This window comes from Pungitius pungitius, chromosome 7 (genome assembly GCF_949316345.1).
Source record: "Pungitius pungitius chromosome 7, fPunPun2.1, whole genome shotgun sequence".
In the NCBI taxonomy this organism is placed as follows: domain Eukaryota; kingdom Metazoa; phylum Chordata; class Actinopteri; order Perciformes; family Gasterosteidae; genus Pungitius; species Pungitius pungitius.
This window is the reverse complement of record NC_084906.1, coordinates 2,196,150-2,223,998: the sequence shown is the minus strand read 5'-3', so window position 1 is coordinate 2,223,998 and position 27,849 is coordinate 2,196,150. Positions and strand designations below refer to the sequence as shown.

Sequence of the window (27,849 nt, the reverse complement as noted above, 5' to 3'; positions counted from 1 at the left end):
ACCTGTGGTTTCCCAGAATTGCTCACTTTTGAGCAGGCCAGCAGCAACAACAACAACAACTAAATAATCTTTGCTAGCTTCAACATCTGTTCATAACTGAAAACGTGACTTGTGCCAATAGAACAGCCATCAATGTGGTGATGAGTCCAGTCACCACACAACACCTTTATTCAAGGAACCAGGTAGTGGAAACGTACTGTACATGATCATACAATGGATACTGTACATACATATGTGTATATGTTAAAGGTAAACTATAATGTTGATAGCTGGCAGTCTAACGGTGATCTGCCTCGTATTGGTAACATTTTACCAATACATGCAGCACCTGGAACATCTACCATGGGTGCATTAATGTCCGTCAGTATCCTTGACTACATTCGAATAAGGCTTTGATACATCCATGATATATATAATATATATACACACGTAGTTACATTCACATGGCAGTGATAGGCAAACATTTAAAGACACAAATGGCAGAAACGAGGCTAGTTTAAGTGCATGTATGTTTCTTGTATCCTTTTCTAACAGTCTGAGAACTTGAATATTTGTGATTCACACTGTGTCCTTTGATATTCATGTTCACAGAAAAGTCCTTTTCCATTTGGCCAAATGGAGGGAAAGTAAAGCCACGTGTGGACAACCCACAGACCCCGTGGTGTTTTAACAAGTCAAATAGCTCCTTATTTGTCACATCCCCTCTTAGTCAGGTTAAAAAAAAACAACAACATTCAGCATTGTAACTTTTGAAACTGCAAGAGGTACAATGTTGTGTATTTTATCCTGGACTGCTCTGGGGTCAGTATTCCCGAAAAGGTTGGTGGCAATCGCATCTATCCATCCAAGGCCTAGCCATACTCCTCCTAATACCTGTGATACCTCCACACAGTGTCCTTTCACAGTCCTCCGTCTATAGCTTGGTGGCTTTGGTAGAGCGCCTGGTCCTCCTGTCGTGGCGCCGAGCGGCCGGGGGGCGGCAGTAACGCGGCGACCATCCTCGGGGCTTCCTATTGGGGCTACGTGACATGCTAGGGTCTGTGGGGGCTGGTGGTCAGGCCTCCTCGGCTGTGGCATCTATCCCGGCGTAGGTGAAGTTCTCAAAGAGAGCCATGTTCACATAAGCCTGGAAGATGTATAGAAGCTGTTGATGTCACTGTGTACAGCTCACACTCAGAGAGGAGAAGAACCACAGAAATGCCAGTACACCTCAAACTTACAATTTCGTCATAATGAATTTCAACAGAAAACCGTTGGACTACAATTATCTGATGTAACTATTTGTAGTATGCCGTAAATATTAATTCCACATAACTATTGCAATCGTATGTTTTGGCAAAAACTGCTAACTTGGAGTGATATTCACTCAGATAGCTACCCTCCACTAGTATTGAGCACGTCTTCCTGTTCTCCCACCGGTGTGAACGCAGCATTACCTTGCGGGCCTCCTGCATCCTGTTGAGCTGGACAGAAATTTGGGAGAAGGGGGGTCTCTCGTAGGGCCGATCCCTCCAACACTGTTTCATCAGCTCATACCTAGAGAAATAGACATTGATGAATAAGATGGAACAGAGGAACGAAAGACCAAATAAGCTCATTTTTAGTTGCTGAATACTTACACCTCGTCGTCACAGTTTTTGGGTTTCTCCATCCTGAAGCCCTGTGGCAGTTTTTCATAAAGCTCAGCGCATGTCATCCCACAATATGGGGTGCCACCTGACACACACACACACACACACACAGAAAAAAAGATGCTGTTTTGATGGTTTTGGGTTTAGCAATGGTAAGGATTGTCACTGTCATGTGACCACCACAGGCTGCATGCTTACTTACCCAAGCTTACTATTTCCCAGAGGAGAACACCGAAAGACCACCTGGGGGAGAAAATGCACGGAATTAAATGTTTGTAAAGTAAACCTGGAGAGAAAACGGCATTGTTTTATTGGTCACACCTGAACAAAAAGATTAACCTGGAACTACAGATCAAAACTTTGTAAAGAAACCTGCATAATTGCAAACCTGCTTATTTACATACACAGTAGAAATAAAAGGTATTTAGAACCCGGTGAAAATAATGCAGTATCTATCTTGAAAATCTGAACAAATACAAATATGTAATGATAATGAGACAGGACTCGCTGAGAATCTCAACAACATGAAACCACCTTTGCTCCTACAATCTGATAAGTGCAGTTTGTTTGCTATTTGGCAGATCTTACGAGTAGACAAGTGTCGCTTGCGGGATTTGCCATTTCCTTGGTCTTTGTCTTAGATCTTGTGCACTTGTCTCACTCTTTCACGGTGTTTCTCTAACTGATGCACTCAGCTCCCCCTTCTACGGCAGCCTTGACGCGTCTTCTGTTAGCTGACCTACACTTTTTTTTATGCTTGTTGTGCACTGCGTGTAGATAGTGTACAACGTCTCTCTGCTAAGGTGTACCAAAGGCTTCCTGCCTGTGCTTATCTGTTACACAACTCTTACACAACTAGTATAACTCCCCCAGAGACCAGACTCCTGACCAAACTCGAGCTGTTGGGGTGAAGGCGACAGCTTAAGTGAGGCATCGTGTTGATCCGACTTATGAGTTTCCTCTGTTCACTCACACATCGCTCTTGGACGTATACACGCTGTAGTTCAGAGACTCGATGGCCATCCAGCGTACAGGCAACCTCCCCTGAAAGCCAAACAAGACAGTGGTTTAAAGCATGTCTTGTCAACGAGATCACACGCGTATACAGTCTGATGAAACCGAAATACATAAAAATGTAAGATGTGTGTAAATCTGACCGGTTAGTGAAATATTAAATGTTGTGTACCAGGCTGCAGGTTGACTGACACAGATAACACTGTGGGGTCACACAATTATAGTAGATATTTACTTAAACATTATCTGTACGAGAGCTGTTTGCGAAAGCCTTGATGAAAAACACAACAGTGCCCTCTCCTGGCTGTTGGTTGGTGTTGCAGCAGCGGCGTATGACTCATTCACTCACCATTGTCTTTTTGACGTAAACTTCCTCACCGCGGGAAAGGCCAAAGTCTGCTATCTTTGCCACAAGGCTGTCCCCCACAAGAACATTCCTGGCTGCCAAATCCCTGTGAATAAACTATCACCAAGAGAGGGTCGGCAGGAAGAGACCGTATTTAGTTATTCAATGACTTCTCCAACAGCGTCTGTCATGCAGCGTTTTTCATCCAAATAAGAAGATGAACAAGCAGCCACACACACATATACACTCTACCTGTTTGTCACTTAAATAGTGCATCCCAGTTGCCACGTCGACAGAAAACTGCAGCAGCTGCTGGGAGGTGAGCGTGGAAGCTGTGCCATGCTCCTTGGCAAAGGCAGGATCGGTCTCCAGCACTCGACTCTTCCTCAGGAAGTCCAGAAGGTTGCCGTAGGGAGCGTATTCAATGGCTATGTACAGGTAACCTGGAGAACAGAGTCAGAGTAACATTGTTATCTTCTAACAAACATAGAGGACACTTTAAATGTGCCATAGGTGCCCTTTTTTTTACAATATTTGATATCCTCATAAGCGATTTAATTGTTTTTGTGCAATACTTTTTTACATCACAAGACACTCTCTGGTTGATTTGAAGAAGTAAAGGCTGCTGCTAATACACTTTTTATCCACAAGCTTAGCTCCCCAAAAGCTGTGACTATGAGCTTGGCTGGCCTCCCTGCAAGAGACCCAGCTACAGCTGCTCAGGCCTTTCATGAAATCCTTACAGAGATCAACCAGATGGTTGAGGCCTTTTTTTTTTTTAATAGTTGACGCGGCTTGCAACCCAAACCACAATTCCTACAGGTCATGAGGCAATTGTGCTAAAAGTGTTTCATGTTGATTTCACTAGGAACAGAGAGTGCCAACATTATTCGTTAATAAAGTTAGTGGGGTGTGGCACAGACACATTTTCAACATCAAACAAGAAAGACCTCCCAAAATGCCCCCAAACACTGTCAAATGGTTTGTGCCACCATTTGCATTAAAGAACATCGTAGCAGCTGGAGCAGAGGGATCCAGCACAAGAAGCACGACTTTGTTCTTGATCTCTTTCCTGTTTTATTTTCCCACCTTCACCTTCCCTCCCTCAAACCTGTTATGTCTTTCCCCATGTTCTCCATTTTAAAAACCCTCTCCTGGCCCGTCTTTCCATACTGTTAATGGAACATGTTTGTGTTGACTTAGCTTTTTACTTATTAAAAATGAATAAAAAACAAAGGCATGTAAACAAAGAACTGAATCCTAAAAGCTCAAAACTGCTTTAGAAAATGACACAACTTGTTGGAAGAAATAAAAGTTTCAAAAGCTAGAAATGTGGTTTTTATTGTTGTACTCTAATCACTGACAAGTGCAGGTGGATCTCAGTTTAACAGCAGTTGTAAACACTGTAGAGTGTAGGTCTGCAGACGGAATTGCTAAGTGAAGTGAAACCATTTATTTAAGGCCTATTTGGTATTGCAATGTCATCACTGAAGTACTTTCCACACTAGACCTCCTCCCTCATGTGTTATCAATCTTTTGATCAAACAAAAGTAGCTCAATTATTCAATGTAGGAGCCGTGGGCTGTAGCTATGTTAAATGCCGATATGCCGGGGTCAAAGCCGGGGAAACCTACTAATACATCAACACGTGGCAGAGCAGTCTGCTTGTGAACCACATGGACAAATGCAATGCTAAAGTTCAGAATGTCTACGGCAGGCGAGGATTATTTATCTTGGATACACTGGTGCTTTCCAGATGCCCGATGATCCAACTTGTTTATTTAAAGCACTACACCTCCATCAAATCAGCGTTAGTTTGGATTTCGTCAGAAATTGTTTGCAAAGACAAAGTAAATTAGCATTAGTCAGTCCTTCTGAAAAGCAATACTGCCACCTCTATTAGAAAAATGTATCGGCAAATACATTTAGACCATTTGGAAAGGATCCAAATATGTTTTGCAATATACAATCCAATGAATGAATCAGATACACATGGGCAAGACCTAATGTTATATAGATTAAAACGTTAAACCAGGCTCACACATCAATCACAATGTGTCTTTAGAGAATAGTTAATCAAGTTAAGGTAACTTTCATAGTTTTCTTAACAGCTTAGTCATATCCATAGACGCCACTAGATGCTGCTCACTCACCTCTGTTCTCACAGGCTCCTATCAGGTTGATGATGTTGGGATGCTGGCCCAGTTTACACAGAACCTCCAGCTCCCCTGCAAAGTCTCGGTGGTCGTTCTCTGAGGCAAACTCTGCAGGAAGATCAGCGTGAAAGGCATCTTCAGACAAAGTGCGAGCAAAGCAGCTTACATGTGACACATGTTCAATACACCGCTGTGTTGGAGAGTGCCTGCATGTACGTGTGCCGAGGTCACCTTTCAGCATCTTGATGGCAGCGCTCATTTTGCTGCCGTCCTTTTTGATCATGGCTTTGATCACCTGTATTTGAGACTAGTCGTTAGCTTGAATGTTTGTAAGGAAAAAGGAATTTCCGGTGAAAGAGAACCATTTAAAATAACCAGAATGCACATTAGGAGCTTAAACACCTGGCCAAAGTTTCCCTCTCCAATGACATCTTCGAACTTGATGTCCTCCCACTCCAGGATTGGATACGTCAGGGCTTCTGGTGTCGGTTTGGGCCTCCGCGTCAGGGTCAGCGTTCCTGAGTTAAACTGCAGAATAGTCTCCTCACCCTGGGGGTATAAACAGTCTTAAGCTCTACTTTAACTACACAACTTATCTTAAGTTCTTAAAAATCGCCTTCTCTCAAAATACATTTTCAAGATGATCTCACCCAAAACAGTTTTATATATATATATATAAATATTTTTTTAATCCATACCGATCCAGACTGGTAGGTGAAGGTGCGCCGGCGGTTGAGCAGCGTCTTGCGGATGAAGAAGAGGGCCAACAGTGCCAACAGGATGGTCACACAGGTGACCGTTACAGAGCCCACCACTGCCACCAGCAGCTGGTAACTGTCCACCACAGGCCTCCCAGCCACACCTTGGGTCGCCGGGGTTAAACTCTGAAGGCCTTCTTTTTTTTTTTTTTGGATTGTGAAAGCGACAGAGAGGGGGGACACAGAAGTCAGAATGAGAGTTGGACAGAAAACCAACGGAGATGATGAATAGAATACGATGTTGAACCCTGTCCCTGTGTGAATGGTCCCATTTTGCGTCACTTGGGAAAAGATCAATAATAGCCACAAGTACCGTGGCGCAGAAATGTTCCACTGCTAGTAAATGTATTTCCAAGGAGCTATAAAAAGGCACCGATCTATTTCAGTCCATCCATCGTTCACTCTAGTGGGTCGTTTTTAGTGGGTCGCAGGCCTTTGCATGGGAAAAAAAATATTTAATAAAAGTTTTTAAATTATTTTGAATTATTGATTTTATTTTGAAGGGACGTCCATGTTTTCAGCAGCGTGTGCCAGGTTGGGTCAAACCATTCTGATATGGGGGAGACATTGGGTTTTTAGGATGATTAAACATCCTGAATATGATATTCAGCTTATGAACTTGATTTTGAATACATTTGAGATGTTGAGAATGTTCCTCGATTTGGGTCGCAGCTTGTCATTAAGGGGGGGTGATGGGTCCCGGAGCCAGAACCAGTTGAGAACCACTGCTCTAGACATCCAGTTATTTCAATTTGTTCTGCAATCCTTTTTTTTTTTTTTCCAGACTATGTTAGTCCCCCGTTCCTGGTTTTAACCCCTCAATATAGCTATAAGGCTGGCATGAGAGTATGAACCAACCAAACAACATCGACGTGTCGGCGCTCACCGTCTCCTTGCGTCATCGCCTGGACGATCTTGCTCCACTCTCCCGGCACTTTGGAGAAAGCCCTCACCCTGAACTGGTAGAGCGTGCTGCCGTTGAGTGCCGTCACAGCTTTGGTGGTCTTGTTCCCATCGTCCGTGTCGACCCAGGGGTGCGGCAACCTTTGGCCAACCGCCTGGTACTCTATGATGTATTTGATGATGCCTCCGTTGGGATCTTCCGGGGGCTGCCATCTCACCTGGATGGCTGATATGGACAATGGCACGGCCTGGATGTTGCGTGGGGATGAGGGACCTGAGACACAGAGATTTTCATAGTTAGGCCAATCAACAGTGATTCTGTAAACTATTGTCCAACCAAAAGTAACGTTGCAGTCACAGGCTTTTACCCTTCGGCATTCTGGGAAAGCTTTCATGAAAAAGACAAGGATGAAATTTCATTTTGAATTTATTGCCATTGTGTCGGATTGACCTTTTGCTAACGTGATCATCTCCGGTGATTGCTGACTAAACTGGATTATTCCTCAACGCCTACACGAGAGCTGCTAAAGTCATCCTCAACTCAATTAAGGTCAGTGGGCAGGGTCAGAGTCACCAAGCAATCCGGAAGCACCAACTATACTCTTAGGGTTGAAAGCGCTTATCATGTTTTTAGTGTTTTTTAAAAACCCTGGAGCCTTTAAAACGATCTATTGGGTTAGACGTATTGTTTAGCCACATACATCTCTAAACGCACAATCAACGGCATTGAAAATTCTGCAACATTCTGGAGGAGTCTTCTTTTTATTTACAGCAGTGTCTAGTTACCCTGGCTGTTGATGCGGAAGTGGTAGGGTTTAGAGGGCGGCCCCAGGCTACCACAGTTGACGAGGCGCACCACCATGGTGTAGTCGTGCAGATACTTCACGTTGTGGAACTTTGTCGAGAGCACAGTGAGCAGGGTGGTCTCCTCCAGTAGTTTCTCACTAAAGGGCGGAGGCCCGAACAGCTGCACTAAAAAGCCACTGGCTGCGCCGGCACTAATGCCGTTGTTGGCAGGTAGCCGCCAGCGTACGGTCACATTGCGGCCTTCCACCGAGCTGACGTCAATCTCAGGTTGAACTGTTGGCTCTGCAGCAACAGAGAACACAGTGTGAGCTGACAGCTTGTTGAGGATTTACCTAAAATGGCCCCTGGAGAGACAGTGTTTTGACGTGAAATGTACGATTAACTCAATTTATATTTTATGTGACCGCAGTACAGAAGTTAGCAATAGCTTTAAATGTCGGCGCCGCTCCTTCATGACTTCTGACCATGGTTCAGATGGGTCTTCTGTACAGGTACAAAGGCATGCTCAATTTGATTGGCGTTCCCAATGTTTTTGCACGGCCCCAAATCCAAACTACACACTAATTCTGTGTATTTTTATGTACACCATTGTCTCACAAAGGAAAATGAGGAGTGCAGAGCTTTAATACGTTTGAACTTACACTGAGGATACATCGCTCCAGGAACATCACCCAAAACTAAAAGTTACTATGAAATGTAGAATTTACCTTGTATCCTAAGCCCTTGAACATTGAATTTAACTTCTCACTCCAGAGTGGATAGTCATAAACTGTGCTTCCCAAAGGCAAATCAAAGTCAAGCAAAAAAGGTGTGCATTTTACACATGGATATAAACATATATAGCAAAAGTCAAACTCAGCGGGACATTTAAACAATGAAAACCCAATAACAACTGCAGACATTTGGGTATGCTCACTTCCTCTATGCCATTGAGGCATTAAATTGGTTCTGCCACATTAAAGCAGCTTCTTTCTTGATTAATCGTGCGAGTCCTCGCTGACATGTATTTTGTTATTGTAGTTGTGATCTCGCTTGGACTTATTTTTAGCAAAGTGCTCACGTATTGTTTCAGTTTATCAGTATTTTTGTCCCTCACTTGAGTCATCGGGACAGATATACTCACTGGGGAAAAGACAACTGGAGACTTAATGTCTGGGAAAAGCCCTTCTCAGAAAACGATTGGTCTCACCGGACAGAAGATATTTGACCTTGCTGAAATTTCTTGACAAGCAAGATTTCCAAATAAATATACCTATGTTCAGTATGTGTGACCCCAGGTATGAGTGAGCCTTACCAGGACAATCAGTCTCCATGATGGCCTCTGGCCCCGGGGCCCCTTCTCCACCCTCCCCAGGACGACTCAGCTGCACACGGACACTGTAACGCGTTGACGGCTCCAAGTTCATCAGCGTGATCGGCTCTTTGTCGCTATAAACTGGAAGGAAGTGGATAGGAAATGTTAAAATATTAAACTATAGCATGATAAACACACATAGTGGACATTTGAAAATGATTTCAAATTAAAATGAAATCGAACGCATGTTTTTGATTGCCAAGAAACAGCAGGGAACTGGACCGAGCGTCATACCCTTAACCTAGAGCAGACCTCATTAGGGTGTTTTGGACAAATAGGTGGTAATTATTTGGCTATGTCTACGCCAGCATTACTTCTGAATGATAACTTACCGATGATGGAGGACCATGAGTGTACGTTCTCCACAGGCTTGTAGAGGACCCTGGTTGAGACGATGGGGCCATCTCCTCTGTGGGAGTCCGTGGGCATCACCAGGAGCTGCTTACTCCTTTTTTCCAGCAGTTTGGGAGCAGTAGTGGGAACGGGAGGCTCTGAGTACACACAGGGGAACCATTTGAAGAGCTAGATGTTTGTTGCTGTCTTGTGACGTGCCAGCGTGAAGGAAATGGTTACAAAACAATTCGATGTTCCTCTCCGTTTAGAACTTCATGCACTCTGAAAAGGGACCACACACAGACCTTTAATGGTGAGGTTGAACTTGCGGGAGTCCTGGCCTCCATTAGTGGACACTCTGCACTCCCACAATCCCCCTTGTTGAGCAGTCAGGCGAGGGATTTCAAACGAGGCTGTACTCTTATCCGAGTCCATGACAGTCCGAGAAGCCTGAGAGGAGAAAAAATAGCATTCAATAAACTGCAATGGAAGATGAAAAACAACTTTCTTCTTTCTTGCTGCTGCTGCTGAGACCTGTACAATTTTGGATCAGATTAATTCTACTGTCGAGGAAAAAGAGCAAAAAGAGTAACACTTGGAAACTGCTGCACTGTAAACTGATATCGCCTTATCGGGTCGAGCCATTGTGTTGTTGATTTCCTCTGAACTAGAATCAACCTTGTAATCATCCGTCCAATCTTCAAGGCGTGCTACAATTTTACCTGACTCTTTACCTAATGTCACAAGAGCAGTTCAGTATTTCTAACCCATAGCTTATATTTTATATTTTATTATACTTTTATTCTATTTTTATCTCATTTGCACTATGTTGTCTTTATTGTACTGTCTTCATGCACCTTCCGCCAAGACAATTTCCATGTATGTACAACATACTATGGCAATAAACGTTTCCTGATCCTGATTCCTGATTCCAGTATGGAGCTAAAACCAAAGTAGATTACCTTAGAGCAACGAAAGAGAAGCAGGTAGCACAGCTCTCCGCAGAGTATTTAAAAAAAATACTAATACTAAATAATAAAGCCAATTAGCACATGTATATCCTGCTGCAGCAAATAGCATTTTTTGTCTCATCTGTACGCAAGCAGTTGTGTTAATGTTGCGGCCTTTTTCAATGTTGTGAAATATTATTGAAAAATCTCCAACACAAGAAATCTTGCAGCAGCTCCAATCCGTCCTCAAAGCAGCCACTTTGGGCGCCCTCTCCCTGCGTTGATCACTGTCGGACGACCTTGACTCCAACTTTTTACGACCTGTGCATTTGCTTGATCCCAATTCAGACCCCCTGAAAGCATCGTTGTCAGAAGAACAACCTTCACTCGGTCTACCTTGAGCACAGTGCTGTCCAGCTTTCTCAGTTCAATGCTGTTGTGGCTGGGCAGAGGGTTTCCTGTGGCTGAGCAAAGGATCTTGGGGCTGGAGTTCAGATTCCACTGCACGTTGCTAACCAAATCCAAAATCTGGGGAGCCCGGTCTGACAATAGAGAGAGGCAATAAACGGAGATTGAAAAATGAGCATGTGCATAGTGATGAAGAAGAATGTTTTTAGGTTTTTGTTGCTATAGCAGAAGATTATTTCACAGAAAATAAAGCCTGCCAATAGCTACAGCAGTTGAAGCTTTCAACTTAAAAAATAGGAAACACAATGTTGCAGATTTGACAGTTAGAAGCAATTGAATGAATCCACGTTGGAGGGATTGGTACGATGTCAGGATACCCACCAGACTTCTCACAATTCTGTCCTCTCCACCCTGTGGGACACTGGCAGCCACTGAAACGGTTGCAAACGCCTCCATTCTGGCATTTACAGCTCAGCCTGCAGTCTGGTCCATACATGTCATTTTGGCAGTCTGAAAATATCAAACAGAAAGCTATACTGCACAGTGTGAAACACCGAATGTTTTTAAGTTAAATGCTCTGAAACATGCATATTACTTTAATTATAAAAGAAAGGGACAATCTCAAGTGATGCAGGGCTCACCCCTCTCACACCGGCTCCCAAACCAGCCGCTGTAGCAGGAACAGCCATAAGGGTCCGGTAGGCAGAATCGAAGCCCCTTGCAGTTCAGCTCGGAGTCACATGACCCTTGGCAGTTTCGGCCAAACATTCCTTCTCTGCAGGCTGCAAACCATGAGAGAAAGACAAATTCACAAATGTGTCTATTTAAATTTGTTGCTGTATAATCTGAAATTACCAAATAAATAATATTGCATTGTCTTTAAAAACAATGTGTACAGGTACCGTCTGTGTAGGTGTGATGTTGATCCAATGTTTGCCATTGAAATACAATGTACCTCACATAAAGTCTCCTTAATTAACAGTTCAATCACTGGGCCACAAATGATCCAATTTGGATCGACATAGTTCAGATGCAGTGGTTGATTTAACTTAGTCCTGACGTGTAGGACACCATTGGTTCACCAATCAATTCCAACACAATGCATTGTTTGGAACCAGTATACCAAAATAGGATCTTCTTTTCTTAGGCCCACTTTAGGTACACTTACAGGCTTACAGCAGCAAAGGGGGTGCAAACAAGTGTTCACAGACAGAAATGTACAGTATTGTACCGTATTGAGTAGACTACTAACCTGTTTCACACCGTGTTCCCATGAATCCCGGAGGACAGATACAGTCTCCGTCGACATCATGACAAACTCCACCATTGAGACACTCGGGACAGTCCTTGTCACAGCGAGGACCCCACTTCTTACTTGGACAATCTACGGGGAATACAGGTTTTCTTTCCATCAAATGTATATTTCGAAGTTCAGTTTTCAAGTTATGGCCTCCTTGAATATGTGAACATTGTTTTTGACCCGCCTGCACAACCGTTTAGCCCTTCAGCGTTAAACCCAGCATCACTTTGAGTGCTGCTTGTGCATATTTTAGAGAATGCAGTCTTGCGCGGTAATGAATTAAAACACATTTAGTCAAATTTAGTTAAAATGGTAAAGAGCTTGGCATAGCGTGAAGTAAGAAGAGGAGGCAATCTTTACAAGAAAAGTGCATTAAAAACAACAATTTGGGATTATACAGGTTGATTCTCTTTTAATGAGATGATTAATTATGAGACATAACCCAAATGCTACGGTGGTGTTTTCACCCTCTTCTGCCCTTATTGACATTCAACCTCTTAAAAGCTATTTTTCCCACCACAACTTTCCTTTTTAGTTGTAATCTACAACAGCGCTTATTGTTAGGCGAAGGACTGTATAATGAACCTTGGTAAATTTAATAGTGTGCAGTGAAAAAATAGACAAAAACGCCTTGACACAATCCGACCGTGATGGGTGCAAATTTCTGTGTGTATTTTTTATTCCAAGCTTGTGGATATCAGGATTCAACAAACCTCTGACAATGAGCCTCATCCAAGCGCCATGAAGGGGGCTGTCTCCAACAAAGCTGGCACTGTAGATGCCCTGATTGGCAAACGCTGCATTCTCCACTGTGAGCACCGCTGTACGGTTGACCACATCGTTCCAGTGGGTCATGTAATAGTAGTTTCCTACACAAAAAAACAACGTTAAGGGCATGCTTTCCAATGTGTTAAGAAAGTACTATAGTCTAAAAGAATGTAACGAGGGTGAAGGGCTTCTTAATGTGCATCAAATTTCCTCTCTTGAGTTATGTGGGATCGCTTACCATTGTACTTCCAGGTCACGTCTCTCTCTTGGGAGCTGAGTATCTGCATGCTGAGGTGAACCGTCTCTCCTTTGTTAGCAGTAAGCGTGAGGTAATTTGGGATAAAGTTTTCTATAAATGAAAACAGATACAGTTTTGACACCTGACACACCATCCAACCCGGATGGATCATAAATAATCTCTCATAAAACTAGTTTTTTTTTAATCAAGTCTGAACCCACCTGTGCCATAGTTATTGATCATTATGGCTGTCTCCAGTGGGGGAACTTCCTGCTTGGATTCACAGTAGAAGATGCCGACATGATGCAAATCACCAAAGTCTCTGGCCACTGCCTTCTTGTTACTCGGCTTGGACACTTTAAAATGTGGCCCAATGGGTAATCCGAATATTTTATTGTCTTTCTTGATGTCCACCTGGGCGGGGCTGCGCTCCCCATTGATGCAAGTGATGGTGAAGTGATTGACACTGGTCACCTCCGCCGTGGATATCATTGTCAAGTCGATGACAGCATCTAGAAGACAAGTCATTGTGTTTGAAACAGGTTATTGGAGTCATTAGAAGCGTAACTTGACTATGGGACTGCTCATGCCTTCTGAGTAATGAGATGAAGCATTGTCTTGTCTTTTATTATATATATATATATATATATATATATAACATTTGGAATTTATTCTTCACCAAAAAAGGTTTCACTTCTGGTGTAAAATGTCATTAACTCAGTTTAATACACATGGCGTTTTTCACACAAATTGTGCTATAACCATCTGAACAATATAATTATGTTTTGAATCCCACGCATTAATAAGTCACTTTTGGAATTGTAACGTCTTCCTCACTGACCTCAGAGATTAAGAAACTGCCCCAATGTACAAAAACAGAAAAAGGAATGTGTTTATTTGAGAAAACATCAGTTTGTGCAGCAGTTCTTCTGCCTGGAATTTAAGCCCAGATCCTCCGAACAATGACAGGAAACCTGCATAAGCTCCTGTTTTCCCCAAAGGTTCAGACTTCCACATTCTACATTCTGAGGGTTTTTATGACTTTAAACTATTATATTGTACATTCGAGTAAGGAATTGGTTTTTTTTTTCTCTCAAAATATATTACGAAAAATGTCTTTAGATGACGACGTAAATAAGTTTGCTCCGTTTAACAGCACCGCTTACCTGATACACCGAGGAAGAACAACACAAACACCCGCAAAATCCTCATGGTGTTTGTAGAACTCATTAGGATGAAGACGTCGTTTCTATCTTTCTTTACGCGTTTACGAGTTGTACATCCAAAACGGTGACGCTTGGGCACGACGAGCGGTGCGCCTTTTTACGCATGTCTTGGCGAATCAACCAGACCTCCAGTTCGGGTGTGAAAACTCTTCGGCAATCAGCGTAGCTTTCGGAGACGCCAGAACGGCCCGTCGACGTAAGCGCACAGTTAGTCCTTCGGTAATGTTCAGCTTTCTCTTTGGGTGGGGAAGGAAGGAAGAGCGTCACCAATGGAGCGCCGGACTGCTGGCGCTGCAGACCTCCCCAATCCGATTAATGCTGTGCGAGCGTACATTCTGTAATTACACCGTTTACACTGTGACGTGATGCTCGATTTTACGATAGGATAGTATTAACTATAACACGTTGAAATATGTATTGTAATATGTATTGTTTCTTTTTTTATTTCTGGAATAACTTGGTTCTGTCTTGAGAGACACATGTTGCACAGTCCATGTTGGAAAAACATGTGGCACCAGTTTTTTTGCGCAAGTCAGACCCAGATTTAAAGGGAGACGTTTTGGGAAGATTTCCAGCTGCATTCCATCAAAGTAGAACCACCACTTGATGATCATACAGTCCACCAAAATACTCTCAATTGACGCTTCATTTGCATTTTTGCGGCAATACTGTGGCCCATGTGTCCTCCAGCAGACATTGTACTTTATCACAGCCCTGACTCTCTTTGCTAAGATACTGTAGAACAGCCAATGCAGCAGCAGCTGTTCATGTCCTGCCAAATGCAACAGCTTTGTTCTTTCACTTCAGTGAGTTAGCTACAATCTTTGCAGCTTTAAGGGCCAGCCTCCCATCTTCCCCTCACTGTTTAAATCAGTCAGGACATTTTGAACAATATGATTGTTGTGTCTATTCGGGCATTTCTGGCCCAATCTTGGAAAAGCACTGCACTGTCCCACTTTGAAACGGCCAGTTAAAGAAACTGCACATGCCGTTTCTCATTTTCTCCATAACAACTGTGGACAGATTTGATGTTTTCTTTACATTTCCTCACAACTTCAGACAATCGACTTGAGGTTGACTCAACTCCTTATTGTTTGAGACATCCTGTTTGCAATTGCAAGAGTTCAAATAGATTTTTTTGGTTTGCCAGGAATATTCTATTCTGTGCTTGATTATTTAACAAATAAAGTGAAAATTATTGTGTGGGCACATTGATGTTCATTATGAAGAATAATATAATGACAGTTCACAAAGGAAAGACTAAATCCACAATAATGCGGTTTCATTTAGCTAAGGGAAAAATAGATGGATGGATATACCCAAGTTGGAGCTATTCAATCTAGAAATTTATTTGGACTCTTACCTCAGGGTTTTACCTCAGACACATTTATTGTCCCTTTAATCTGTCGTCGAGCTCAGAAGTTAGAAACATTTCTTTTAAAAGGCAATGTTATTTCCTCTCACACTTCAAAAACTCTCACTGACGGGAATGGCCTTCACAGTGAGAACAATGAAACCGTACTGCCAAGAGCACCCTGCTAACGCCACAGTTCTGCTTGCACCACATTTGCACTTATGTTCAGCGTAGACAAGCGTTTACACTAACACTTTGTGCAAGTGGCAAACGACTTTAAAACTAGTCTCAAACACAATTAAGCAACTTTCCAAAGACATTTTTTCAGGTTTTGCAGAATGTTATATATTCTGTACCTGAAGTTTAATCACAAATGTACTGAAAACACAACAACATCATCCAATGAGGAGAGCGAAGAAAGAAGTGCAAATAGAGAAAGGATTGAAAGGTGCGGCACGCCCATTACACAGCTCGGTGGAGCCGCTATGGGAAGCCGAAAGGAAAAAGACCAAAGACTAGGTCAACACGGACGCTTCAGCCTCTGGCTGCAATAAGACAATCGGGAGCCAGACACCAGGGGTGGTTTTGTGTGAATGTGTGCATGTGTATTTGTATATTATGGTGCATTGATGTCAAATGTAGCGTATGTGTCTATACAGAATACTGTGTGTGTGTGTGTGTGTGCGCGCCGAGGAAATGATTCTGCACGTGGAGGGTGGAGGACACACTGTGCTCCTCAGACCATTAGCCATTGTGTACAAAAGTCTTTGTTGGCCTGCAGTAATTATGAACTGTGTTTGTTGTGACTAGCGCTTGCTTCATGACACTATGAGACAAAGATTAGGCTCTAAATTCTCCAAATAAAAAAAGCTCAGGATTGCTTCTTTTTCAACCCTACAAATTTTAAAAAAGGACGTGTTGTCAGCTTGCGACAAAAGAGCATTCGTGTGGTTTCTTTCAAAAGGTGTGTGCGTGTTTTTACTATTCGATTGCTTTTAAATTACTATGAGAAAAAGGCAACAATGAATTAAAACACATGACTTGACATTAAAACAATGCTATCGTACATTTTGTTAACAATTAGTTGAGATATGCTATCAGTCTATCAGCTTGTCTGTGATATTTTAGTCTTTATCTGCTGCAATTACAGAATCTACTCTTCAGTATCATTATTCACAAATTCCAATCGGAAAAGTTATTTTGGGGAAATACCAGCAAAAGTTGTGTCAGAACGTTGATACCAGCATGCTCCCAGGCATATTGGAGTGGTTTCTGACATTTTGTTGTGGTTGTAGTGGAGGTGGCGATGGCAAAGATGGGGGTGTCTGGAAGTGAGACCGGTAACGGGGGCGGGAGGTGTGAGAGACTACGTGAGAAAGTTTGCATTAAATTCCCATTTCCTCTCATTGTGGCGATCTGGCCCGGCTCCACACGCACTGATCCTTCTGGGCCCTGGGAGCCAAAGCAAAGGTGTCACTCACACCTCCTAGGCCACCCAATTCCCCCTTCACGTTTTCCCCAAACTGCACTTACAAACCCCTGACCTCCTCCACCCACAGGTTGTTGTCTGATAAAAGGAGCCCATTAGAGACCTCCATTTGCCGTTTGTCGATTCGACATAAAACAAAACGTAACAATATGCGACGGCCATGACAGTGAAACGTTTTATTCAGTTTATCATTTAACCACACGGCAACTACTGTGTAGCAGCTGGGTTGTGTTGCGTTTAACTTTTAAAAATTATTTTCCCTCATATGTGTGGATTCTGCACACTCTCTTAATCACACTCAAATGGAATTGGGGTAAAGTTACTTGTGTTCTTCCTGTCCATTCATCAGTCCAACACTGGAAAAAAAAAGCAACGCCCCCCCCCCCCCCCCCCCCGCGCGCCGCGCCAACCTCCAGTCTCCCAATCTGCCCCCTGCGGTGAGGCCGGGGCAGCGAGCCGGGGGGATGTGGTGGTCGGTGTCCATCACCAGATGCACAGCAGGGCGACCTTTCAGCCCGACGCCGAACTAACCCTCCCTACAGTGACGGATGTTGATGGCTGCTGATGTTATTTCCACTACCGACCTCTCAAAAGTACTGCAGACACACTTGTACACACACCTCATTACTGGTGTTTTGGAAGGAAGCCCTAATCATAACACCACTAGAGTGGGTCTAATGTGAGAAGGCTTCCTCCAGTATAGGATCAGGACAGATAGCATGATTTCAGACAGTCAGCACACTCGGCGAGATAAAAAGTAACAGGAATATCACTTTTTCATGACTTTTTCTACTAAACATTGGAACATCTGCTTTGTTTTTTTTTTTTCATCGGCATGAAAAATCCTAATTATAAAGATCGTCTGTCCCATCGGAACACGCATTTCAAGGAAATTGTGGAAAGGGAGTGACACTAAACCCCAGCCAACATGTCAGGGATATTGCAGGCCCGCTTAAGGAAGTTAGATAACACCCTGGGAGTGATGTGCTGAAAGGCAGAAAATTGCAAGAGTAGAGATGTTGTGCAAAATCACTTTAAAACGATAATCTCAGAAGCCCCAGAAGAGCAATTTAACGTGCTGTTACCTGTGTAAACGATGTCAGATAATATGTTGAGATGATACAAACAATAGTGGTCAGTAGATGTGAAGACAGCATGGGAATAGAGAGAGAGAGATGGATGAGCTGTTGTTGCTTGTCCACAGTGTCCAGAGAACTTGAGCCCGATTCAGGAAGAGGTGCTGCTGCAGGAGGCTGATATGTGTGTGAAGGAAGTGGAGGGGGCGCAGGGGCAGGAATCACCCTACAGACAGGAAAAGGCCTGTGGAGGTGGTGGAGGATCTCGGCTCCTGTCTGATAGCTGTTTGCTGAACGCGCACGGACTCGAACACACAGACGTGGTCACACGGTTCTGCAGCGACTAAGATTACTCATTTATTTGACTGAAAAAAATCAGAACCCTATTGACAGATGGCTTCTTAAGGCTTTGTGAATGTCCTCTTTTACATGTTGGTCTTGGATACATTTCAACTAAAACTTGTTAGACGAAACTAGGTGTCCGCGTTATGAGTTAGATTCCTCCATTGACCACCATTTGTAGACCTCGCAGAGGCTTAAATCCAAAACACATGAGAATGGATTAATCTAGTAAGTAGCAAATGATTTATATTGGTTTAAAGCCTAAAATTAGTGTGCACCTCAAAATGATTCCCTACTACACACGGACTGAACCCCCGGTGTAGGAAGCCCAGATCTCTTCTGAAAAAGTAGTATTACCAAGTCATTCATACTGAGTCATTATCACCACCATATGAGGAATTTGAAGCACAAATTCCTCGCTTAACCATTACTGAATCATGCAACACTCTCCCTCTTCACATAAATATTCTCACAGCATTCACCGAGAGAAATGTGCACAGTTGGAGCTTATCAAAACTGGCTTTTACATCAATCTCCAAGTTCTCCCTAAGAGCAAGCTGACATTCTTAAAGCAGCTATGTATTTTAGAGTGCGTTTACAGAACCATGACATCCAAAACAAACAGTAGAATATTACAGACTACTGATTAACACGTTATTTGGATAAATCATTTATCTCACAGGGGAAGCATTTAGGTAATTAAACATGGATCCAAATACTTTTGGTGTCCAGCTTTAAGTTGCATTTCATTTTCATCCACCTTGAAGAGTAAAATGTCAAACAAAATAAATCCCCACCATTAGAGAGAAACTCAGACTAGGAATACCCATGTCTTCTTTATACACCGTTGTATGCATGCAAAAGGTTGCAGAAACTCAAGTCAAACAAATACAAACTCTCTCCACTTGGTTTATAGACGGAAAAAAATGTGACGTAAGATTCAATTAAATGAAAATGAAATAACCTTAATGTCGAAAGTGGCTGATCACAGCAGCAACACGAAGGGAAAGAAGGAGACAACTCATTGCAAGACTTCCGATGGGAACAATGCTGGCTTTAAACAAAACTCCAGCTGTTTCATTAACAGATTTAAAGCAGATGTGCATAGAGCCTCACTCACATAATCATATTTCCAGATTCAACTTACATATGGGCTTACAAATTTGCAGCTGTCACCTTGTAAAATGTACACTTTATGGATGCACATGGCAGAAGCTGCAGCAGGAACCTTTGTGACAGGGAAGAAAATAATAATTTGAGCTCTTCTTAATGCTGAATGACCAGTCTCAGGTGTGTCAGATACATCATCCTTAACCGACTTTCCATTGTTATGTACAGTGCGACACGTGTTGTTATTTCCCTCCTCTTAAAAGGACTTCACAATGCCGCCACATCTTGACCACAGAAGGGGCCTTGACATCAGACTCCTCCTTCACCACTTCACTGAGAGGACAAACAGTAAACATCCCATGGTAGAAAAAGGGTGGAAAGCCCCTGGTCTCCTCCAAAAGTCTTATCCAGATTTCTGGTGTCACTATTTACCTTGTTTATATTTGTCTAAATGGCAAACATTTGCCAGAAATAGCGCGAGAAGCAGAGTCCATATTGGACTTAAGTTGTACGCCAGCACAACTCCAAATGAATACTAATGTCATTCTGTATACACTCCTTCTGTAAATTAGCAACTTTCTACTAACAATACGAAAAGCTTCATGGAGTTGTTTGTGATAACAGCTTGCACAGCTTGTTTTTGCTGCCCCCAAGTGTTCAATATATGAGCCAACACATGTAATAAAGACTCTCCCCTTGTTCTAATCCCAATTGAAGGCAATGACTGCAATTACCGAATTAACCCCAAATAAAAATCATCTTTACTACCAATAACCATGTCCAATAGATGCTGAATAAAAAAGGCATTGCATGAAATATATATTTAACAGCCAAAACAGCCCCTAGTATTATGTGGTGGAAATTCCTAATTTTTTTTGCAGCTGAGTTATTATTTCACTGTCCCAACCCAGGTTCAGCCCTGCCATCTGTCCCAAGACATGCAGCGGAAACATCCTGGAACATGTGGAGGAAGGGAAGGAGGAGTACGGGAGGGAGATATAAAGATGTGGCAGAGTGGCCAGGAAGTGGCCCCATTGTTTTCAGGGTCACCTCGCTTTTCCTTTCAGAGCACCCCGAGGTCTCTTCTCTCCCCCGGGTTGGCGTGTTTTAAACAAACAGAACACCTCGTTGCCACAAACTTGTATCTTGTCCGATTTCCTCCCTCACCTGACAAGGACTGGGGGGGGGGGGGGGTTGGTTATATTTTGGATAAACGAAGCGAGGCGTGGCTCCTGGCTGGCATACATATTAAACTACTCTCACGCACAAGAGTTAAAAGCCAGACAGAGCAGATTTCAAACACTATTATTTGATCACACACTGGAGGACATGTTTGCTTTTAGAAAGCAGGTTTGACTGGTTGCTTACAGATTCACCTGTAAATACGTTCTGTTTTCATTTAAAACATGCCTCATTGCTCACAAGTCCTACTTTAACTCCTCCTGGTTCGGCCAGGTTTGCTGTGCCATTGGCCAGAGAGAAGCAGTAGTGGGCGGGGCGGGGGGTGGGGAGGGGGGGCAGGACACCTTGGTTACAAAGTTACTCATTAACATGTCCTTCCGGGAAGCTACTGCAGAGCACACCTCGTTCAACCTTTGCACTACATGTCTCCATTCCACAGAGAACGCGAAAAGAGAAGAAAAAAAAAAAGGGCCGTGGGAGTGCACAGACCAGGGGGGAACTTACTGGAGAAACCACGGGCAGGTGACCAGGTAAGACTGGAAATGACTAGCTGCTCTTCTAAAAAGGGGCAAAGACCACACAGAAGGTCTTCACTTGCTTGTTGACATGCAGATTCTCTGTATGTAAATGTATGCAATCATTACCAACCTACGAAAATGTTGAAACATGCGGAATCATGTGCTGCGGTTATGCTATAATTCTCAGAAAAAAATAGAACCAAAGCGTTTGCCTTTCAGCGACCGGCTCGCCAAACCTTTTCCTGCACCTGTCGCATGTTGCCCACTTGGTGTTTTCACCCAAAACAGCAACGCACCAGCTAACTTTGTTTTCATTATCTCGACACTCTTTAAGGAGTAAAAGTGTACATCCTATAAAAGGAGCCATGGTCATGATGGAAGTCGGTACGTCGTTTCGTTAGCTCAACGTCAACAGCGGCCTGCTTTCACCTATTGTGTCCATGCGGTTACTCCAGGGCTGAAAGGCCAAAAACAACCGCGGCGTTTGAGGATACTTAACTTGAACTCTTATGACCTTGCTTAAATTAAACTTATTCAACTTAAACCCTAAAAAAGGGGGGGGAACAGTTGAATTCTCAATCGGATGTTTTACACAGGCTTGTGTGAGCATGATTGTGTGCGAGTTTAATAATCAGGCTCATAAACCACGTCTCGAGACAGCTGACCTATGTCGTTATCCTTGACAAACAATAGCACAGTGCAGCCCGACTCCTCCACACATCAAAGCAGGACAGGCCTGCTGCACCTTGCTCCATGGGCTCCTTGGTTGAGGGTCGACAGAAGGTCTCTTGGATTTTCCGTGGCATATGAATGTGTCTGATAAGCCAGCGAGGGAGATGTTTGCTTGGTTAAACATTATTTGTAATCTGAAGCCAATGGCAATGTTGTGTGAGCAGTTCTCAAAAACGAATTCCTTCATTTAGTCAAACGACTCCCAATTAGGAGGTTGTACTTTCTGCAGCTGGTCTCAAAAACCCAACCCAGAGGTTTATAAGGAAAATGTGTTATTGGCTGTAGAACATATAACAACTGAAACAAGGGGCCACAAATTAATCACAATAACTGTAGAGGAGTAAATAGTAAAAGATATATTTCTCAATTGTGATTAAAAATATAAAATGTGAACAGTTCATTTTCCCGTTCTAAAGAATGTTTTTACACTCAAGGAGAAGAATCTAATTTTGATGTTTAATTCAGTTTGATGACAGAAACAATATTTGCGCTCCCTCTGGCCATCATTAGTGTCTCTGAACTGACACTGCACCCATAATTAGTGGCTGTAAAACAAAGAATAACGAAGAAAAAGTGACTGTCCCGTCCTTTGTGAATGACATTCAAATGCGGACGAAAGCAGGCAAAGATGCAAATGAGGCCTCCGTGTCGGAGGCTGCATCTGACAGAGATGCCTCCCAGCGTTCTCTCCTTTGACTCCCGGTCCGTTGCCGTGAGGTTTGTATATTTTGTTGTGCTTTGCATGAGAACAGGAAGAGACCGGGGCGGCCCTGACCGTGTATTTACAGCCAACACTGACCCTCAGTCACTGTCTGAGTGCACTCCATGGTTCCCTCGGTAGATAAACATCTCGTGAATAAGCTTAGGGACCGTGTTTAAACCTGACTGCTTTTTTTAGTTTAGGGATTGATTCAAAAGAAAATGTTGATTGTTACTATATTAGCCGCCCGCATCTTCTTTGTTGCCATTGTATTGGTACATTGAGAAAAAAACAAAACTTTAATGAGATCTTAAATTAAGCGGTAAAAATGGAGCACCAAAGTATGGTGTACATTTCGTACTCGCTTGTCAGTGCCTTAATTATTCAAAGTGTTGAGAGCAGGAGAGCGCTCTTTATCTGCACTGCAACATTATTTAACCACATTTGAAAAGAGGAAAACCATTTCTAAATCAAGACTGAGGTGTAAACAAACCCCCAAAAAGTGCTGTTCAGCTGAATTAGTTACATTTGGAAAGAGCTTTGCAAAGTTCCACTAATTGGTTATTTTTAATTTGGATTCCTGAGTGTTATCAATACTCTCATCTCACAGCACAAAGCACATAAGCAAAATTTAAAAAAAAAACTTGAACTATGCCTACACCTAACCTGATAAACGAAAGGAGAGGCAGGATAAAATAGAAAGAAAGACTAAACTTTCACAAATGTTAACGAGGATCACTCATTTCAGCCTTGGGAACAAGCAAAGCAAACAGGCTTCCTCCTTCCTCCCATTTCCACCCTGTGCGCTAAATATCTGCTTTCAATTCATCAAGCCATGTTTCACGTCGGTGGTTGCAAACAGATAATGTCCGATCGTTGTATTGCCCCCTATCATTAAATATATGGCTCCTTTATTGTAGAAAGTGACACTAATTGCCATAGCGCGCTTTGATATATTGACAACCAATTTGGTTTACAACAACACCAGTTAAAAGCTCAAAGACCAAATGAAAAAACTGGAAATGCAAAGTATATTACTGACTCAAAAAAATAGGAGAATAAAAATGGCTTCAATATTTAAGTATTGCCAGCTTTCAGCCTTTGTGCTGATCCGTGATGTCAGATTCTTTCCCTCAAGCTCGACCAGTGCTTTGTGTCAGCTAGACCCGCGGAGGAAGGCGAGTATGTGGCACTTCCTGTTTGTGGCGCACTGTTCCTGTTGTGGATGATATCCTACTGAGCTCCCTGCACTCACAACAACAGCATGCACTCAATTCTGAGTTCTGGATTCAGAGGATCCAGGCAGCGATTTCCTTCCCCCGATGACACGCTCACTCTTTGTACATTCGAGGGGAAATATTTAGGTCATTCTTTTCCCAGTTCTTTTTGTGTGGTTCAGTTATAAAATATGCATTTACTGGCACAACGATTCCAACATAATTCAAAGCCATTATGCAAGAGGGATGTAGGGCACAGTAGTTTACTGTATTCAACTGAAAACCTTTCCTTTTAATTCGTTTGCAAGTCGCCTCGGTTTGTTAGTAAGTGTGATTCAATATGAATCAATCACCATTTCCATTTCACTCTTTTTCTAAGGCCTCATTTGACTGAAGCCAGAGGCCGCTGGCTCATATTCCCAAAGCTGTCGCCACGTTTCAGTCGTCACTGAACCAAGGAGCGGCCTGTCACTCAAGCTCGCCACCTAGTGGAACTTTGAAGGTTCGGCTCTTCTTCCAGACGACTACCTCCCTCATCTGGGGAAATGCCTGCCCTGCAACACTTCCCTCTGATCCCATCTGTTTTCCCTCTGCTGAAGACAATACGGCACTGAGCGGCTCTGCACATTTCCAAACATCAGCTGGACAAGAAATTAAAAGCTACTTCACCAGGACCAGTGACTAGCAAGCTCGCCAGCACGCGGGTCCTTTGACTGACAAATGGCTTCATGCTAGAGCTCATGCTGCACGAAAAGCAAAGAGCAGCCAACGAGACGGAACGTGGGCCACGCGGGAGGAGTCAATCCCCAAAACAGACTGCACAAACAAGAGCACAGCCAGAGGGAACCACCATCCAAATAGAATGTCCTCCACAGCTGCACCAGCAGCTGCACCAACAGCAACACAAAATGGTAAGCATTCAGTCACAGTTTTTTGGTAAACACAACTATCTTATGGTCCACCTGGTTTGAGGCCTAGAAGCATGAACTTGGTTATTAATGTGCTTTCCACAATGACGCGCCTGTGATTCATCTCTCTCTCTCTCTCAGCCACGTTGTCATCGAAAACAAATACATCTCACAACTGGGAGTTCCTGGTGGCTGTCCTGGTCACGGCCATCTCCATCTCCATTGTTATCGCCCTCATAGCTAAATGCCAGGTGATCCGGCGCTATCTGGACAGCTACAGGCACACGCGGCTGAGGGAGACGGACGCCATCAGCCAGTGTGACCCATCAGGTTGTGGTCTTTGTTATACGTTGATATAACAAACATTCCTTGCTTTGTGTTCAGCGTGAACTCTCGTACGAAATCTGAAATACTTTGGGTTTTACTATTCAACCTGTTCCAAACATTTCAATAAGATGGACAATGTGAGGATTTTGTTTAAGACGCTCTCTCGTTGATTAAACTGTGATCAATAAACGCTCCTTTGAAAATAACATTTTTGGCAAATTTCCCCTGATCACACGTATCCAGCTCATTCGTCTACCGTACAGCAGCTTCAGGTTTTACACCAATGTGACAGCTTTCATTCTTCATTCGGCTTTGATCGGCTCCAGCCATCTCTCCCTGTGAGCCTCATTTCGGATAAGCCGTTGAATAATGGCCGCTCGGATGAAGGCCGACGATACTTTCTGTTGGAATGACATATCGCACTTACCTTTTTAGATGATTGTCATGCCTCATAACTCTTGTTCGTCCATGACTGCTTCCAGGGCTGGAGGTGGAATTCGACATGCACGGGGCACGTGGGATCAACCCTCGCCGCGTCCCTCCTGTGAGCGAGGAGGACGATGACGGCTTCATCGAGGACAACTACATTCCGGCTAGTGAGAGAGCGAGAGCTGAGAGAGCAGCGGAGAACATGGAGGACACAGAGGAAGAGATGGATGAAATTGAATTTTCCATTGCTTAGCTTGACTGTCTGTACCCCTAATCGGGTGTATAAATAACTAGTCCACTGCCAAATTTCCTTCATTTGAGAGTAAGATTTATATTGGCTGTCAAAAGGGTTAGGAAAGCATAACAATGTGAATACCAGTGCACAAGGGTGTTGTCATTTCAAGACTCAATTCAAGGAACATTATTAAGCAAGCAGTTATCTCAATATTAAGATATGTCATTTTTGTAAATATGGACCGAAACTAGTTTTGAACCTTTTGATCAGTGTTTGGCTCAATTGGTTGAACGGTTTTTACTTGATTTGAGGTTATGAAAAGAAACTTGTTCAATTAAGATAAGTAATCGCAGCTGTGCTGAATATGAACAGGGACATTTCATCATGCGTCGCCATCTTGTGGCACAATCAAAAGTACAGATGACCGTACGACGTCATCAAAGATCAATTTGACATTTGGTTGGAAGCCTATTCAACTGTCTTTATATTGTATAGTGCTATGAAGAGCAAATAAGCAACACACGGATACTGTGATGCTGTAAAAAATGAGTGAGCTTTCGTAGCCTAACACAAAAGCTCAATTAATGTTATATATTTTCATTTGTGTTATTACAGCATTTGTGTTGGGATTTTTCTATTTGCTAGAAAGCACAACGTGCCTTTTACGATACTACTGCTACATAATTAAATGCACCACTTTTAATGTGTTATCTTCACTCGGCTGCTATTTTCAGAATGATAATGAATGGAGGTGTTTAAATTGAGTTCAGTACAATCTAGAAACAGCTGTTGGTGGATTGTCCGCAGGGTTCAAGCACCGTTTTCAAACCCCCCCAAAAATGTCTTTGGCTTAGTTGTTTTTCCAACTGGAAACAGCACACTCACCTTTGGTTTTAAACCTGACCACACTGGTATGTCAACAACCGGGATTACTGCTGACACTGTGTCTCCCAAAGAGACCCTCCAGCTGATAAGAGCGGTCTGACAGGTCCGCGTGAGGCTGCCAGGCGAGGCGTCTAACCCGGAAACACGGCACGTCAAGCTCACGCATACGAGACAGAGCGAAACCGGAGCCACACTGACACTGCTTTCAAAATAAAGGAGCCTTATTCGTTTTGGGTTCGTACAGTTTATTTGGCAGTTTGACTAAGTAAATTAAGCCATTGTACAATTGATGCTTTAACTCAACTACACATGAAACGAATGGATTAATAAGACAAAAGAAGTAAATTATGATGTATTTGTGTGGATAACGATACACCCAGTGTTGTGCCTGAACGCGTTCATTGAACGATAGTTCATGAACTCGTTCATATTTTGGGTGAACGTGAACTGAACGTACTGTATTACTGCCCGATGAACGGCACTGTGAACTCGTTCATTCTGGTATCTGTTAACGGCACGTTCCTTCAGGTTAACATCGTTCAATAGGTTGCCAGATTTCTATAGAAAACACACCGTAAACGCGCCTTAATAAGTAGCGGAAAAAACACCCGATCTGGCAACACCAGCCACCAGCGTCGCACCGCGCATGCGTCATCAAAAAAAAAAATGCATGGAGGCCACAGCTGCGTGTAGCAAAGAGGGGGCGTATAATATTTTAAATGAGTTTTATGAAGTTACTGACAAGGTCGGTGAGGATGGGAGGAATCTGTCCTGTCTTTGCAAACATTTGCACCTTAATGATAACTGTCGTATTTTTATTCCTTATTTAAAAGAGACCATTCAAGCAGCATGTGTTGGAGAATGTACTGTAGGGGTGAACTCTGCAACTGCTGCTAGTGTGGAGTGAATGACAGCAACATTAAAGCAACAAAGGGGAAATGCTGTCCCCTCAATGCTAATGAAAACCCTGGTTGGATAAGGAATAATAATTTTGAAAAATAATAGCTCGCAGCAATGTATGGAAAAAGAAATGAACTAGTTCATCTTTTGGAACTGTGAACTTAGTTCAGTTCATAGTTCAAACTACATTTTTTAACTATTATGGAGTAGTTTAATTTAAATACGTAATAGTACAAATGTAAAAAATAATCCA

At 43.0% G+C, this 27,849-nt stretch overlaps 2 protein-coding genes across 8 annotated transcripts; one reads left to right on the top strand and one right to left on the bottom strand.

Annotated features, from left to right (window-relative positions):
• Nucleotides 1-125: 125 nt before the first annotated feature.
• Nucleotides 126-25,715, bottom strand: tie1 (tyrosine kinase with immunoglobulin-like and EGF-like domains 1). 6 transcript variants are annotated; one of them, XM_037469259.2, is made up of 24 exons: nucleotides 25,575-25,715; nucleotides 13,188-13,478; nucleotides 12,967-13,077; nucleotides 12,674-12,829; nucleotides 11,913-12,044; nucleotides 11,302-11,442; nucleotides 11,042-11,170; nucleotides 10,649-10,794; nucleotides 9,608-9,752; nucleotides 9,302-9,460; nucleotides 8,910-9,050; nucleotides 7,595-7,897; nucleotides 6,792-7,082; nucleotides 5,846-6,042; nucleotides 5,550-5,696; nucleotides 5,379-5,442; nucleotides 5,145-5,255; nucleotides 3,244-3,434; nucleotides 2,995-3,108; nucleotides 2,605-2,675; nucleotides 1,834-1,874; nucleotides 1,620-1,716; nucleotides 1,437-1,536; nucleotides 126-1,126 (listed from the first exon to the last, which is right to left on the bottom strand). In XM_037469259.2, the coding sequence occupies exons 2-24, from the start codon at nucleotides 13,456-13,458 to the stop codon at nucleotides 1,055-1,057; spliced, it is 3,330 nt and encodes a 1,109-aa protein (XP_037325156.2). In that variant the 5' UTR covers nucleotides 13,459-13,478; nucleotides 25,575-25,715; the 3' UTR covers nucleotides 126-1,054. The 6 variants fall into 6 exon arrangements, with proteins under 6 accessions (XP_037325156.2, XP_037325155.2, XP_037325154.2 ...); XM_037469258.2 differs by lacking the exon at nucleotides 25,575-25,715 and adding an exon at nucleotides 14,133-14,647 and having other exon boundaries at nucleotides 5,550-5,675; XM_037469257.2 differs by lacking the exon at nucleotides 25,575-25,715 and adding an exon at nucleotides 14,133-14,647 and having other exon boundaries at nucleotides 5,846-6,039.
• c7h1orf210 (chromosome 7 C1orf210 homolog) lies at nucleotides 21,118-26,949 on the top strand. Of its 2 annotated transcripts, XM_037469270.2 has the most exons (5): nucleotides 21,118-21,275; nucleotides 24,292-24,414; nucleotides 24,512-24,823; nucleotides 24,962-25,150; nucleotides 25,630-26,949. In XM_037469270.2, exons 3-5 carry the CDS (start codon nucleotides 24,775-24,777, stop codon nucleotides 25,827-25,829), a joined length of 438 nt encoding a protein of 145 aa, XP_037325167.2. In that variant the 5' UTR covers nucleotides 21,118-21,275; nucleotides 24,292-24,414; nucleotides 24,512-24,774; the 3' UTR covers nucleotides 25,830-26,949. The 2 variants fall into 2 exon arrangements, with proteins under 2 accessions (XP_037325167.2, XP_062419234.1); XM_062563250.1 differs by having other exon boundaries at nucleotides 24,292-24,823.
• The last annotated feature ends 900 nt before the right edge of the window (nucleotides 26,950-27,849 follow it).